This window comes from Trachurus trachurus (assembly GCF_905171665.1).
Source record: "Trachurus trachurus genome assembly, chromosome: 6".
Classification (NCBI taxonomy): domain Eukaryota; kingdom Metazoa; phylum Chordata; class Actinopteri; order Carangiformes; family Carangidae; genus Trachurus; species Trachurus trachurus.
In genome coordinates, this window is record NC_139897.1 from 36,130,847 (window position 1) to 36,147,640 (window position 16,794).

Here is a 16,794-nt window from a genome sequence, read left to right on the forward strand (position 1 = left end):
GGAGCGAATGCTCCGCAGTTGGTGGAAATCGGGGGTTAGGGTTTTATTTGTCCAACATCCTGTCCTGAGATTGACCTCTTGTGACTTCCTGTGTTGCTTAGCGACGAGGCGGTGGACGTGAGGGACTCGGCTGAGACGGTGAAGAGAGCTCTGGAAGAAGCTGAGCGAGCGCAGACGGCGGCCAGCGGCGCCATCCAACAGGCGTCCGCCGACATCCAGAGCACCAACCAGCTGCTGTCCTCGGTCGGTCGCCGCGGCAACACTCACCTCAATCAATCAATCAATCAATTTGTTTATTTCGGGCATGTCAATTAAATCATCATCATCACACTTCATCTTAGTTCAATAATACAGTACACATGGCCGAAAGGGAAAGCAGGAGAAGCTAAAGCTGATCTAGTCCCGCCCCCATTACCCACAGAATAAAATCTTTATCGTGATCTTTTCTTTTCTTTTGCTTTTTACATTTTGACCTAACGTGTTACAGCAGTAGGTAGTATAGCCTACAGAGCTGAAGTCTAGCTCTAGACAGTACATACAGATTACGTGTGTGTCTGCACATGTGTCCATATTTGTCCGTCAGGAGTGAACAACAGTCTCATCTTGTAGCCTGGCATGTCACAAAGTCACAAAGTCACAAAGTCACAAAGTGGTCCAATCGACAGAGAGCAGAAGTCCAGTGTACTGATTATTTGTTGGGATGGTGTGAGAGCCCTTTTATGCCATAAAAGGGCCATAAAAACCTCACGTAACGTTCACTGACCTCACGGCAGAAACATAGAGACGATGTTGTTGTTGGTCTGTGTTGTGTACAGGTGCAGTCGGAGACGACGGACGCGGAGGTGAAGCTGAACAACGCCACCCAGAGGCTGCAGAGGCTGGAGCAGGACGTCACGCTGCTGAAAGACAAAGCTGCCAACGTCTCGCTGAGCACCGAGCGGACCAATCAGGACGCAGCCAGCATCAGACAGATGGCTGAGGAGGTCCAGAAGGTGAGGAGGCCACGCCCACTCATGATCAGTAGGCCACGCCCACTCAGGATCATTAGGCCACGCCCACTCCAGATCCTTAGGCCACCCCCACTCCAGATCAATAGGCCACGCCCACCACGCCCACTCCAGACCATTAGGCCACGCCCACTCCAGATCAGGAGGCCACGCCCACTCCAGATCAATAGGCCACGCCCACTCCAGATCAATAGGCCACGCCCACTCCATACCATTAGGCCACGCCCACTCCAGATCAGGAGGCCACGCCCACTCCAGATCAATAGGCCACGCCCACTCCAGATCAATAGGCCACGCCCACTCCAGACCATTAGGCCACGCCCACTCCAGACCATTAGGCCACGCCCACTCCAGATCAATAGGCCACGCCCACCCCAGATCAGTAGGCCACGCCCACCCCAGATCAATAGGCCACGCCCACTCCAGATCATTAGGCCACGCCCACTCCAGATCATTGACCATCTATTTGTGTTTCTGTTTCCCACTGAGATGAGCAGGTCGACCTGCTAACAATCGGCATATGGGTCTGATCTCCCACCGGCGAGCTGCCACCACCGCCAGCCAATCAGAGCCAAGCTCATTAAAACACGTGTCGAGTGCAGAGTCGTTGCCATGGGCCAGAAGCCGATTGTTAGCGGGTTTAAACTGGAGTGGTTTTAGGGGTTATTGATGATGCTGAATCCATTTCTGACATTTTCAAAATTCAAAATGGCTGTCTAAACCGGAAGTGACCAGATTTTAACCGCCAGTGGGCCAATTTTGATGGATTTCAAAATCTGGTCACTTCCGGTTTAGATAGCCATTTTGAATTTTGAAAATGTCAGAAATGGATTCAGCATCATCAATAACCCCTAAAACCACTCCAACATTGCCCAGATCAGCCAAGCAGTTGTTGAAATATTGCCCATAGCAATTATGCTAATGTATGCTAATTATGTCAATTATGCTAATTGTTCACTATATACAAGTCAGCATCCGGCAGTTTCTGAATGCTGGGGACCCATACTATATATTACTTCAAATACATGAGTTATATGTCCAACCAGCATCCTCTAAAACTTAAGATTTGGCTTAAAATCCATCAAAATCGGCCCACTGGCAGTTAAAATCTGGTCACTTCCGGTTTAGACAGCCATTTTGAATTTTGAAAATGTCAGAAATGGATTCAGCATCATCAATAACCCCTAAAACCACTCCAATATTGCCCAGATCAGCCAAGTCAATTTTGTTGAAATATTGCCCATATAGGCAATTATGCTAATTTATGCTAATTATGTCAGTTATGCTAATTGTCCAATATATATAAGTTAGCATCCGGCAGTTTCTGAATACTGGGGACCCATACTATCTATTTCTAACATAAAACTTTGGGGTACTCAACATTTCCGGGTACTCATTGTTGGCAAGTAGACTAAAGGACAGAGGATGTTGTTACGATGGGATGTAAAACCCTTTGAGGGTTAGGTGTAGTGAGGAAATACACAGGGTTTCCCCCTTTCTGGCCAACGCCAGATCGGTTATCGGGATAACAACGGCAAGGCACGGGCCGACGCAGGTCAGTCCCATTCCGCCTCCCATTTACGTATGAGCCATATTAGAGTAGAAAAGAGAGAGAAAAAAAGAGGGGTAGAGTAGGGGAGGGGGAATCTAAAAGAGAGTCCATGTAGTTTGGATTTGTTTCCAATTGGTTCTCCTTAGTTCCTGGGAGGTTGTTTCCATTTGGTTATCCTTTAGTTTCCAGGAGGTTTGTTTATTGGAGTCCAAGAAAAGTCCATGTTCCTTGGGGTTCTAGGAGTGGGAGTTTAAAGAGGGAAAGTGTATGGGTATTTGTTCGATAAGTCTAAGTTTTAATTTAGTTTTGAAAGTAGGGCTATTCATTTTTTGAATTAAGTTAGGTAAATTTGGGTTAATTTTAGGTAAGGAATTAGTGTTAAATATTTGGTAGGGAGTGGTTAAGTTTAGTAAAAATTTCCGGGTACTCATTGTTGGCAAGTAGACTAAAGGACAGAGGATGTTGTTATGATGGGATGTAAAGCCCTTTGAGGGTTAGGGTTAGGGTGGTGAAAACGGGCTATACTAATAAAACTGCCTTGCCTTGTTGTGTTTAGGACCTGGACTCGGACCTGAGGGAGCGGTACTCCGCCGTGGACCAGCTGATTGGTCAGAAGGCCGGGGGCGTCGCCGAGGCCAAGAAGAGGGCGGAGTCACTGCAACAGGAAGCCAAAGGGCTGTTGTTGCAAGCCAGCGCCAAGCTGCAGCTGCTCAAAGGTATGACATCACACTGACATCACACTGACATCACACTGACATCATCTCTCTGACTGAATAAGAAATAAAGATTTTAGAAGAATTAAACAGCTGGTTAAGGTGTTGACTAACCAGCTGTGAGTCACATGACATGGGAGCAGCGTCCAACTGCCTGTTTCCTGTTTCCTGTCCCTGCAGGTCTGGAGACCTCCTACAGAGACAACCAACAGACTCTAGAGCTGAAGGCCGAGCTGCTGGTGGAGCTGGAGGCGGCGGTGAAGGAGCTGCTGCAGGAGATCAGCCAGAAAGTTACTGTCTACAGCACCTGTCTGTTCTAACTGACCCCAGACCAGCCACAATCTGTCTGTTCTAACTGACCCCAGACCAGCCACAATCTGTTCTAACTGACCCCAGACCAGCCACAATCTGTCTGTTCTAACTGACCCCAGACCAGCCACAATCTGTTCTAACTGACCCCAGACCAGCCACAAGGCCACCGTCTACACTGCCCTACAACGCAAGAAAGGGGGTAACTCATTTTTTGTCAAAAATGAGATTTTGTCATTTTTGGGACATTAAAGATTAGGATAAATGGATAAATATCTGGACTCAACGTTTTCTTATTGGGGATGTATTTATATCTGAGGGTGGTTTTCACTGTAACTCCCAAAAACTGCAGTGAAACAACAAGAGAACACAGTAACATGAGTTACCTTCTTCTCTCTGTGTGTAGACGATCAACACTCCTACTGTACAACAGGCTGCTGCCATTATGAACCAATAGGAGTTAGTTTCCTCTTTCTTGTGTTGTATGTCCAGCTTATATTTAGCCTCAATGCACAGACAGACAGAGGTAACTCTGAAATAAGGGTCAAATGTTAAGTTTGAGTTAAATATTTTTACACAGCTAGAATACTACTCGCAAAAGAAAGGATTTGACCAGTTTTCAGAATCCTAAGTTCAATACAGTTGACTGGACAACAACAATACTTTCAACTCATTTTTCTCAGAACTGCTCTGAGGAGTTTTATTGATCTAGTTGTTGAGTCGATGTTTAATCAGCAAAGTTCCAATCAGAGCAACACCCAACTGTTGGTCCCACGTCTGTTACTATGGTTTCACTGTGTTCACGTCTGTTACTATGGTTTCACTGTGTACACGTCTGTTACTATGGTTTCATTGTGTTGTAATCCAATCACTTTTTCTACTTTGATGTTTTTATAAGAAACCAAAACTGAATAAAATGACTTGAGATCAGTTGTTTTCACTTCAGAGTCCACACACTACAACAGTAACACACACGGTAACTGTAACGGTGCAGAGAGCTGTGGTGAAGGGATCATCCCTATGGGACCGGGGAACATAGGACCCTTTTTTTAGAAAAAGGGTCCTATGTTCCCCGCTTTTCCCCAAAAGGACCCGGGGAACATGCAGTTTTTGGTCCCGTACCTGGAAGTGGAGTTGTGACTTTGCATATTTTTGCCTATTTTTGAGAAGTTGAGTTGTGAGTTTGAGTGAGAAGTTGAATTGTCAGACGTTTGAATGACGGTTGACGGATCCAATATCAGTGGCTGGTGAATCGTGTACAGGCTGACGTATAATCCGTGCGCCTGCATTATCCAATGCGAAAAAAAAAATACACACTTTCATCCTGGATTTACTCAAAAATAGAATTTTGCACAAAGTTTGGCTACATCGTCGAGTCTGTTAGAGACCGATGCCTTGTCCACACCAGCCCGGGTATTTTTGAAACCGTGAACATATGTTCCCGGTTGTATGTCCTGTCCACACGCAACCGTGCTTTTGGAAACCTGAAACCGTGGTTTTTTGAAACCGGAGTCCAGGGTGGGGTTTTGGGCCGGGGTTGGTTTCACCGGGTGCGTGTGGACACGGCAACCGTGATTGTTTTTCTCGTTTATGTCATAGCTGCACACGTGCTGATGTAAACACTGCCAGCTGCAGAGGTTGTTTGCAGCGGTTTGCAGAAGTTGACGTGAGCTCGCAAAAATGGAGGTGACAAAGTGGATTTTTATCACTTTTATTTATTTCTTTTTTTTTACATCATCTAAATGCTATTTGTATAGTTTTTCGATGAGAAAAATATAACGAAACGGTCGTCAGGGCGATCCTCTTGTCAGCTCCAAACTCACCCTCAATCACAGAACACAGCTGCTTCTCCACACAGCATCATTTACAGTAACAGTGACGCTACAGATCAGCTGTTTTTAAAATGACAGAACTACTACAGTAGCGCCGCAGTTTCTTATTCCCCACCTTGTTTGATTGAGAGCTTTTCGGGATGATTTTCATGAATGAACAGGCAATAGCCTATGTCACTGTCAGACCGGGTACGACGGGAGGGGGGGGGGGGGGGTCGCACTGCTGTCATGCAGTGATAAAAAGAGCCTATGTGGAGATGAGGAACGAGCCAAAAGCCGAACATTTATTTGTGACGTCCGCGGTCGATATAAAGTGGATATGTTTCATTCATCCATGTTTTGACACACAACAGCCAGTGATAATGAGTTGCGCCGCACCGACAGCCTTGTCGCCTCAGCCAGCCAGGTGATGCACAAAGCACAAGAGTCAAGACACAGCGCACAACAACACACAGCACAAGAGTCAAGACACAGCGCAGCAACATGTGCAGGCTGCTGCAGCAGAGCACGTCAAAGGGACACCGCCGAAAATAAATAATAAATAGCTGAGGCTGCACGTAGTTTTGAGATTGTTTTTGCGCATGTTTTCATCCATAAAATGACCAGAAATGAACACTATAAGCGGATTTCTTGATAATGAATTATTTAAACAGCATTTGTATAGAAATGATTCCGCCCCAAGCCTTTTGATCCATAAGCGGTTTCCACTGTATTTTGATTGGTTAAAACAGCCTTCCACACGTGCATTGCGTCACTTGGTAGCAGATTCCACGGTTGCGTGTGTACGGAGTGTTTTTATTACACCACTCGTGTGGACGCGGAGCAAAACTACGGTTTCAAAAATACCTGGGCTCGTGTGGACTAGGCACGAGTCACAAGGCAAACAGCCGAGTCCACAGGGACGCCGTCCTGAATGGGACAACTCTGCCACCTGCTGTTGTAATCATGGAGTAGAAGTAACAAAGGACCGTCGTTAATCCTCAGAGAACAGAGGATGAGGTTACCTAGGTAACGTGTAGGATGAATAGCACATAAAGGCTGAGCCAGCTTTACTTGGTTAGTCGACCTCAGAGCAGCGAGACAATGACTTGGACTGTAATAATGACTGCATAGTGCTTTATTTCACACAGGTAGACTGTGACAACAATGACAAACACAGGAAGTGACATCGGTGTAAACATGTCACCAGGCAACAGGATCATCACCAGTTACATTGGAGCGTTATTAGGATTAGATAATCAATCAATATTGGCATTAGATGATCAGTTAGTATCAGGATGGATGTTCTTTTCTTGTTAAAATAATGTGAACACAATGGGTCTCATTCATGAAACGTGAGTAAATCTGTGTGTAGATTTGCACATAAAAGCTCACTCTACTAAAACTCTACTCCGGATTCATGAACGGTGCGGGAAACTCAGATTTGATCGTAAACACGTGTGTAACTTCATGAATGCCAACCCATCGTAAACTAACAACACGCCCCCGGTGATCAGCAATTAGCATAGATCTCCATACATGAATAGCCATATAAGGAGATCCTGACCACCATATTAGGAGTTAGGTGCAACCTGCTCACCTGCAGCCATGACGCAAACGAGGAAATAGGGAGAGAGAGAAAAAAAGAGAGATCACGGATCAAAGTCATTTTGGGTGAAGTGGAGTCCAGAAAAAATATTTAATTCTCTTCTGTTAGTAGTGGTGTGACTTGGACTGGTCAAAGGCTGGAGGGAAGAAACAGATTTAGTGAATTAAGTAGGCCTATCCTTGGTTGATTAAAGAACCGTTTAAGAAGTAAAGCCAGAATAGTTCGATATGAAACTTGGAAAAAAAAAAAAAAATACACACAACTCCAGAGCTACAGCAGCGACGGGAGGAAGAGGCTCTTCACAGCCTCAGCTGTAGAGGAGCATGGTTGGATCAACACATGAAGTTATATAGGCAGGTTATATTGTTACAGAAGCACCAGCCGTCTGTCACAGCTCCATCCAAACCGGTGCCGACTGCTCTGCTGTGCAGGGTGAAGTGTGCGTCCACCAAGCGTATACTGTAGCAACACAAAAAAGTTTTTTCCGGTTTTATATCAGATTATTATCATCATAGTATGGAGCCTTGACGTGTTTATGCGTGTCTGATCCCTAAAACGTCTCTCTCTCCAAATATGTCTAATTGTTTGTCATGTTTAAATGACGTGTTTCAAAGGCGTCGGCGTATTTTGAACATGAGAGAGAGTAATACGGATTAAAATTGTAATTTTCAACAGTGACAAGCAGTATTTATGTGCATTCCTACCAGTGGCGTAGCTGACTGGTTCATGCAGATGGGGCGAGACCCTGTAGTGGGCCTATTAGGAATGCGCGATACAAATGTAGTGTAATACACAGGGCTCCAGACCAACGCTGTCCCGTGGACATAAAAATGTGTATTTGGGACGATATAGCCTCTGGGACGCAGTCGGGAGGAAGAGAGTCGTCCCCCCCCCACTGTAAATGCGCACATGACAGACTGTAACTATGTGCTCAACTTCTTGCCGACTCATACACAGACTATCAGCTGTCTACATGAGACTGACAATAGACCCGTGAAATCAACAATAAGTTACCACATTGCGGCGCAGCGCTTCACTCCCCATCAATCAGAACATTTTCACAGCTGCTCTGCAGTCCGTCTCCGGACACGGAGCAGAAACCCAGGTCCGACAGTGCAATGCTGTCCCCTCCCCTCAGTCTTCACAGTCAGCAAATCAGCTCATCACGCAAGAAAGTCACAACAAACACGTTTTGCACAGATAAGTCTTAAAATGTGTGCAACACCTTCTCATCACAATCCACGCCATCTACACAGTTATCAGCTGTTATTAAAATCCAACTCATCAATAACAGGATCGCGATATTGAACCACCGCTCACATTACACAACAAACCGTTAACAATTAATCCATACTCAAACCAAAGCAACAATAGTGTTAACTGTACTCAACAAGCTGTTATTACAAGGTTTACAACAGATATGACAGACAACCTGGGCTGTGTGTGTGTAAAGAAGAGAGGGAGGGAGGGAGAGAGAGAAAAGTAGGTAAAACCTGTTAGCTGTTAGCTGCCATAGCTCAGGTGTCGGTCTCCCGTCAGGTAAAAGCTGCCGTTTATTCCTCAAATGAAGTTTAAAAAAACGTTGTTGATCCTCTCCGGTACAGGTATCCATCACTGCTTTTGAATTAGCCGCTAAACTGCTGGACGCTAAAACCGAGGGGGCGTCTGTTTGTTTACAATTCACGAAAGCAACGTGAATGTACGTGCCGCTCACATAGTAGAGTTACGCAATGAGGTAACGTAGCGTCAGCCACACACACACCGTACAGTGGTTTCTGACCGGAGGTTAACAGAGAAAATCACCAAATGCTGACACATTTAAACCTGTGGTAAAGTTATCTGAAATAAAAAAAATAATTAAACCTTACATTAACTAAATAATTTAATTATTCCTGACAGTAGGTGAGGCACTGCCTCAAATGCCTCCCCTGACTGAACATCCGTGAGACCCAGCTATTAATTGAATAATGCCGGCTATTATTTGAGGAAATACGCTATTCGTGTCTCAGTCGTGAAGCTGAGCTCCTATGAGTCTATCTCTATGTGTGAGGACGTGCACAGAGCGAAATGATAGTGTCTGTCAATTAAATAAACAGCCCAACCCGACGTGCTGGTTCGAGCCGGGTTCGTAATGACTCGGTCAGGCCAGGGCCGGGCTGCCATCTGGCTTATTCTCCTTTTTTTTCTTTTTTTTTGCCGGGCTCGGCCCAATAATCAGCGTATCGGTCCGTGTCGGGTCTGCACTTCAACGACCGCGGGTAGGCCCGTTACAACTCTAGCTTGATGAGCAAAGTGCTTTGCGGTGCTGTATGAGCCTGCACCATAGACTGTAAAGGCCTGCACAGTGCACACAAACACAAACAGTGCACGGAGGAAAAGAGCGAAGAAGAGGGGGGCTGCAAGGGGTACTGCGACGGGTTCAATTGACAGTAGCAAAGCAAACATATTTGCTGTGGTTCTAGCAATCGGTCCTCAAGAACCCCCTTGTCAGTGGGCCTATGGTGAACCTGGGCCTGGGGCGCCCGCCCCACACGCCCCCTACCTGGCTACGCTACAGATTCCTACATTTACACAAGCGCTACAAACAGTCCGGAGCAGGTGTAGATTTTGTGAGTAGCTACGAAAAAATCAGCACTACTAAAAGATTGATGAATGCGGAAATCCACATAAATTTGCGCTGCTCAGGGTTTACACACAAATCCGTGCTGCTCACGTTTCATGAATGAGACCCAGTGTGTGTCTCTGCAGGACACTGTTCTTAGTGGGTTAGCTGTTAAAGGGATAGTTCAACATTTAGTCAAATTGGCCCATTGCCATAATCCCTATAGTCATAGCAGTGCAAGCTATTTTTAGAACGGCGGAGCAGAGCCGTGAGCTGCTCAGAGCTACGCTACAGAGGCTCATTATGGGATTTCTTGGTTTCCCTCATCAAACTCTTACCAGAGACTTCTTTGTTTTAGAGGGAAATGCAGAGACTGTTTGATGAAAAACTGTCCCTGAAGGTAACGTGCATCAGTGGTTTTACATGAATTTCCCTCTAAAACAACTCTGTGTGGTAACGTTGTGTTATTATCTCATAGCGTGGTGAATGTGCAGCTCACAACTTGTCCACCAGAGCGTTGTGGAGTTGTTGGATTGTGTATTTGATGAGTTTGATGAGGGAAACCAAGAAATCCCATGAGACAATTAAAGGTAACGAAGCTACTGCTATGACTATAGGGGTTATGGCAATGGGCCAATTTGACTAAATGTTGAACTATCCCTTTAACTAATGGGTTAGCTGTTAGCTAATGGGTTAGCGGGTTAGCTTATAATGTAGGTTAATAAGTATTTGGACTGAGGTTCAGTTTAAAAACCACAGGGAATAATATGAGGTTAATGATGGAAACACATCATGAGTAAAAAGTGATTTCAGGTTCTTGGTTCGAGTCCTCTGTGGTTCAGGAACTGGTCTTGGCTCAGTCCCACCATGTAGAGAGGGAGGAGGCGTCGTCATGGGAACAGAGGGGAGGTCAGTCTTGGTGAGGGTGGCCTTGCCCACCTGAAGCGCCAGCTGCCGGTTCAGCGCGGTGTTTCCTGAACGCTCTCTGGATCACTGTGGCCGCCACTTCCTGCTGCTTCCCCCGCAGGCTGCTGCTGATTGGCTCCTGGGCCGCCTGCAGAAAACCATGGTCATTGTTTGTTTGTTTGTTTGTTTGTTTATTTTCACATATCAAAGTTAAAAAAAGATATAACATATAAAATCCAAAACAATGTGAAGGTTGAAATGCCAAAAAAAACCCTCCAGGGGCTTGTAGGGCGGCATTCTCCGACTACAGTTCTAAGCTAATGAGCATAGCTACATTTGTGAGGTACAAAAGTCGTTCATACATAATAAATACAAACATGGTTTAACATGATTTAACATTGTACAATGCAATACAAAGCTTGATAAACATATGATAAAAAATATAAAGTAATCCCAGATAGGCAGACCATGTGGAAAGTATTGACTGGTTAGCAGGAGAGACTCACGTGCTTTGAGTCCTAAATTGTTGTAAAGATAAATCAAAAAAATGTGCAGGTAATAAATTCCATATTCTTGGTCCACGATAAAGTAACAGAACTGTGATTGAGAGTCATCACATATATGTACTCATCACATATGTACTCCGTGTGTATATGGACGTGTATGTGTACACCATGTGTAATTATGCTCTCTGCGAGTATGTGGATGTGTGCGTACACTATGTGTACATGTGGATGTGCAGGTGTATGAGTACCAAGGGCTCGCTAGATGCATGTGTGGTTTTAGATGCAGCTGTGTCAGCACTTGTGCCCAAGACGAGTTTCCTGTGAAGGACTAATAAAGTATATCTTAATCTTAATCTTAATCTTAACAACATACTCAGTCTCACCTTTTAAAAATAAACTCTGCTTTAAAATGACTGTATGATTTGTTGAAACATCAGTAGTGTGAGTGCAGCCTAGGATAGAAGAGAACAGAACAGAACCTTGGATGAGTTGAACTTTTCTTTCATTCTGTCTTTGAGGGCGTCCATCTGTACCGAATCCCCCATCACCTGCAAACAGATAATTACAATGAAAAAACGAAATAAAAAATAAAGGAATAAATAAAAAATAAGAGTTAAAAAGCGGGCTACCTGTGCAGCGAGGGCCTGCAACACATCAGTCCAGTGGATCTTGTCTCCAGGAAGCAGAGACTGATCCCTGTTGATCCGTCTGATGGTGTTTGACTTCAGAACCTTCAGAGGTTCCTCCAGAGCGTCGCAGAAGTCCGACAGCTGACTGCAGAACCCAACGGAGACCATTAGAGACCATCAGAGACCAGTGGAGACCAGTGGAGACCATTAGAGACCATTGGAGACCAGTAGAGACCATTAGAGACCATTAGAGACCATTAGAGACCATTGGAGACAATTAGAGACCAATAGAGACCATCAGAGACCATTAGAGACCATAAGAGACCATTAGAGACCATCAGAGACCATTAGAGACCATTAGAGACCAGTGGAGACCATTAGAGACCATTAGAGACCAGTGGAGACCAGTGGAGACCATTAGAGACCATTGGAGACCAGTAGAGACCATTAGAGACCATTAGAGACCATTAGAGACCATTGGAGACAATTAGAGACCAATAGAGACCATCAGAGACCATTAGAGACCATAAGAGACCATTAGAGACCATCAGAGACCATTAGAGACCATTAGAGACCAGTGGAGACCATTAGAGACCATTAGAGACCATCAGAGACCAGTGGAGACCATTAGAGACCATTGGAGACCAATAGAGACCATCAGAGACCATTAGAGACCATTAGAGACCATTGGAGACCATTGGAGACAATTAGAGACCAATAGAGACCATTAGAGACCAATAGAGACCATCAGAGACCATCAGAGACCATTAGAGACCATCAGAGACCATCGGAGACCATTGGAGACCATTAGAGACCATTAGAGACCATTAGAGACCATTGGAGACCATCGGAGACCATCAGAGACCATCAGAGACCATCGGAGACCATTAGAGACCATCGGAGACCATCGGAGACCATTAGAGACCATTAGAGACCATTCGAGGGACTACAATGGAAATAAGCTGAACGCTTTTTTGTGTTTTTATCCCTTTGGCAGCAGTTGTGTCGATGTATGTTTTCTTTTGTAAACATTTGTCTGTTGTCAGTAAAGATCTCAATCAATCAATCAATCAATCAATCAATCAATCAATCAATCAATCAGAGACCATTAGAGACTATAAGAGACCATTAGAAACCACTAGAGACCATCAGAGACCATTAGAGACCACTAGAGACCATCAGAGACCATTAGAGACCACTAGAGACCATTAGAAACCACTAGAGACCACTAGAGACCATTAGAAACCACTAGAGACCACTAGAGACCACTAGAAACCACTAGAGACCATCAGAGACCACTAGAGACCATTAGAGACCACTAGAGACCACTAGAAACCACTAGAGACCACTAGAGACCATCAGAGACCATTAGAGACCACTAGAGACCATTAGAAACCACTAGAGACCACTAGAAACCACTAGAGACCATTATAAACCACTAGAGACCACTAGAGACCATTAGAGACCACTAGAGACCATCAGAGACCATTAGAGACCATTAGAGACCACTAGAGACCATTAGAGACCATCAGAGACCACTAGAGACCACTAGAGACCACTGAAAGTTAAAAGTTTGACCCAGCCATGAGGACAAGAGGAGTCTAGATCTGGTTGTGGTTGTGGTTCTGGTTCTACACCTGGGTCAGACTCACCTGTACGGTATGACCTCTGAGGCATCGGGGTCAAACTCCTTCCATGTTGTATAAAACATCTGCAGGTCGCCGTCGCTCAGACTCTGGGCGTCGTCCATGTTGAAGGTCTCCATGACGACGGCGGTGTACATGTGGACGAGCAGCAGGACGACCACGACCACGTAGGAGGTGAAGAAGACCACGGCGAGGACCGGGCTGCCGCAGTCGCCGCCGACCGGCAGTCCGGGGTTCTCCAGGTCCGGGTCACAGTCGGGGGGCGTGGTCGTCATGGTGCTCAGCAGACCCCCCCACCCCGTCACCGTCGTCATGGAGATCAGACACATCACGCTGCTGCTAAACGTCTCAAAATTAAACCAGTCGTTGATCAGGACTTCCTTCTTCACGTAGGCGAAGCTCAACATGCCGAAGGTGGAGAAGGTGAAGATGAGGATGAGGAGGAGGCAGCAGATGTTGAAGAGGGCAGGAAGTGACATCACAAAGGCCACGAGCCACGAGACCACGGGGAGGACGCGACTCAGACGGACCAATCTGAGGACGGCGAAGAAGCTGGACGAGACGAAATATTTATCCAACAACTCAGACACGAACAGACCTGAAAAAGAGGGGGAGGGGCATATTCATCATCAGACAGGTCAATGACATCACCACCTTGTCCTGCACTAACCAGCATTAAAGGTGCAGAGATTGAGCTGGTGGACAGTTATACATATTTGGGAGTGGTCGTTGACAATAAATTGTGTTTTGACGCTCACGTTGCCTCCACAACAAAGAAAGTACAGCAACGGCACTATTTTCTGAGAAAAATGTATTCTTTTAATGTCTGTTCTGAGATGATGACCCTCTTTTATAGAAGCTTCATTGAATCTGTTCTTATGTTCTGTGTGGTTGCCTGGTATGGAAACCTGACTCTGGCCAATAAAAACAGGCTCGCCAACCTTGTTAAAGTGGCCAGTAAGGTTACAGCGAGGAGTCAAATGCAGCTTAGTGATATGTACAGCAGGCAAGTTCTCAGGAAGTCTTCCTTGATTCTGGAGTGTGTAGATCACCCCCTCCAGTCTGAGTGTGTATTGTTGCCCTCAGGCCGTCGGTGGAAGGTGCCTGATTTAAGGTTTCCTTTGTCCCCACGGCCATTCAGTTGCTAAACAGTAGATAATTAATCGTATGTACTGTATGTATACAGACTGTTCACTGCTGTTGTAACCTGTTGCATTTGCACTTTAGACCCTTTGCTGTTTATTATTTATTTGTTTGTACAGTGTACATTATTGGCACTTGTTAACCATATTTTATCTTGCAGTAGGTCCTTTTAATCTGCCCATGATATGTTATATGTTACATGTTACATGTTATTTGGTGTTGTCTATTTGTGTGTGTGTTTGAATGTGTGGATCTTCCTGGCTGCAAATCAATTTTCCCTTTTTGGGACAAATAAAGACACTTTGACTTTGACTTTGACCACATGGCCCATGACATCATCAGACAGGTCAATGACATCACCACATGGCCCACTAACCAAAGATGGAAAGGACAATGACCACGAAGTCCAGGATGTTGATGCCGTCGGAGAAGAAGTGGCGTCCGAATGCGATGAGCTTGACGATGACCTCAGTGAGGAAGATGAGGATGAAGGTGAAGTGCATCCAGTGGAGAACCATCAACATGTGTTCGCTGTCATCGTACGTCTCTATCGTCAGGGACAACACGTTCAGGCAGATGACCACCACCATGAAGACCTCGAACGCCTGTTTGGTGACCAGGTCGAACAGCAGAGCACGGCAGGCATTCTGGAGGACAGATAGACAGGAAGAGGACAGACAGACAGGAAGAGGACAGACAGACAGGACAGAGACACGGGGTGAGTCTCCAGAGCCGGATCAAGGCATAAGTCAACTCAGCACCTGCTTGGGGCCCCGTGACTATTGGGGCCCCAAAAGGTAGGTACCTATTAAAAAATAAAAAAAACTCAGTTTACCAACTTTTCGGTCCCCAGCACTAGTTAGTGCCCAAAATAAGTGATTTGAGGGCATCCACCCCAAAGATTTTTCCTATTGCACAGTTCACCTCCAATGTTTTGGTTGCATGACGCCTTGTCAGTAACACACCTGTCCTCCAGGAAGTCAGTCCTGGACAGGAAGTCAGTAACACACCTGTCCTCCAGGAAGTCAGTCCTGGAGGACAGGAAGTCAGTAACACACCTGTCTCCAGGAAGTCAGTCCTGGACAGGAAGTCAGTAACACACCTGTCCTCCAGGAAGTCAGTCCTGGAGGACAGGAAGTCAGTAACACACCTGTCTCCAGGAAGTCAGTCCTGGACAGGAAGTCAGTAACACACCTGTCCTCCAGGAAGTCAGTCCTGGACAGGAAGTCAGTAACACACCTGAGGTCGCGGTGCAGACGGACGCGTCGTCCTGTAAAAGCGTCTCCTCACGGCGAGGGAGAAGTAGCGCTGCTCCTCCGTCATCCACAGATGTTTCCCTCCAAAGTAAAGAGCAGAGCAGAGACATGACACACCTGTTCACACCTGTTTTCATGGTTACCCTAACCCCAACACACACACACACACACACACACACACACACACACACACACACACACACACACACACACACACACACACACACACACATCCTCTCTCTCTGCAGACACCTATCTTCTGTCTCAGTTTGTGCAGCGTGTCGATGAAGACTCTGATGAAGAAGTTGAAGGTGAAGAAGCCGCCGATGATGATGAAGAGGATGAAATACATGTACATGTACAGGTTGGCCTCGTACACAGGCTGGTCCTCCACCTACACACACACACACACACACACACACACACACTAGTTTAGTAGGAGCAGCTGTGTGAGTGAAATCAGTGAAACACATGAAACTAGTGTGTGCGCCGACCAACCTTTTGGGTGTCCACTGCTGAAAGCATGACATCGTGCCAGAGGCTGAACGTCGCCTGACAAAAACAAACACACACACACACACAAAGATGTGTTCACTGCAATGAGCTACCTCACTTGTGTTTGTTTACACTCCTGTGTGATGTCACTCAGACTGACCACGTGCAGCAGCGTCAGGAACGCAGCTCCCACGTTGTCGTAGTGTAACCTGGAGTTCTTCCATCTGACTTCAGAGTAGTTGGCCTCTTTCAGTAGGAAACATTCAGTCCTGTTGTTCACGTCCTCGCTGAAGAAAAACTCCTCCGACGTCTCGTTGAAACAGAATCTGAACTTCCCCGCAAACAGATTCACCCCCATCACGCTGAACATCAACCACACGGTCAGCGACACCAGCAGCATGTCGGCCAGGGACGGCAAGGACACGACCACGGTCCGCAGCACCGTCTGGGACAGACAGGGGACACAGAGACAGAGAGGGTGAGACAGGTGATCAGGAGGAGGACAGACAGGACAGAGACACCAGGTGAGGCATAAGCATAAGCAAGGCATAAGCCAACTAAGCACCTGCTTGGGGCCCCGTGACTATTGGGGCCCCAAAAGGTAAGTACC

The 16,794-nt window shown here is 46.1% G+C and overlaps 2 protein-coding genes across 2 annotated transcripts in view; one reads left to right on the forward strand and one right to left on the reverse strand.

Annotated features, from left to right (window-relative positions):
• lamb1a (laminin, beta 1a) overlaps window positions 1-4,276 on the forward strand; it is a gene marked incomplete at its 5' end in the record, with an annotated part of 39,020 nt that extends 34,744 nt beyond the window's left edge. Inside the window, 4 exons of the mRNA XM_083974449.1 lie at window positions 102-243; window positions 816-992; window positions 3,116-3,275; window positions 3,453-4,276. Of these exons, the coding sequence (XP_083830575.1) occupies window positions 102-243; window positions 816-992; window positions 3,116-3,275; window positions 3,453-3,592 (619 nt within the window). The 3' untranslated portion in view covers window positions 3,593-4,276. The remainder of the gene's footprint in view (window positions 1-101; window positions 244-815; window positions 993-3,115; window positions 3,276-3,452) is intronic.
• Window positions 4,277-10,414: 6,138 nt separating this feature from the next.
• LOC310987981 (sodium channel protein type 4 subunit alpha B-like) overlaps window positions 10,415-16,794 on the reverse strand; it is a 47,207-nt gene continuing 40,827 nt past the window's right edge. Inside the window, exons 24-32 of the mRNA XM_083974450.1 lie at window positions 16,345-16,629; window positions 16,188-16,241; window positions 15,942-16,083; window positions 15,673-15,770; window positions 14,810-15,080; window positions 13,297-13,888; window positions 11,645-11,789; window positions 11,495-11,563; window positions 10,415-10,657 (exon numbers count right to left, since the gene is read on the reverse strand). Of these exons, the coding sequence (XP_083830576.1) occupies window positions 10,514-10,657; window positions 11,495-11,563; window positions 11,645-11,789; window positions 13,297-13,888; window positions 14,810-15,080; window positions 15,673-15,770; window positions 15,942-16,083; window positions 16,188-16,241; window positions 16,345-16,629 (1,800 nt within the window). The 3' untranslated portion in view covers window positions 10,415-10,513. The remainder of the gene's footprint in view (window positions 10,658-11,494; window positions 11,564-11,644; window positions 11,790-13,296; window positions 13,889-14,809; window positions 15,081-15,672; window positions 15,771-15,941; window positions 16,084-16,187; window positions 16,242-16,344; window positions 16,630-16,794) is intronic.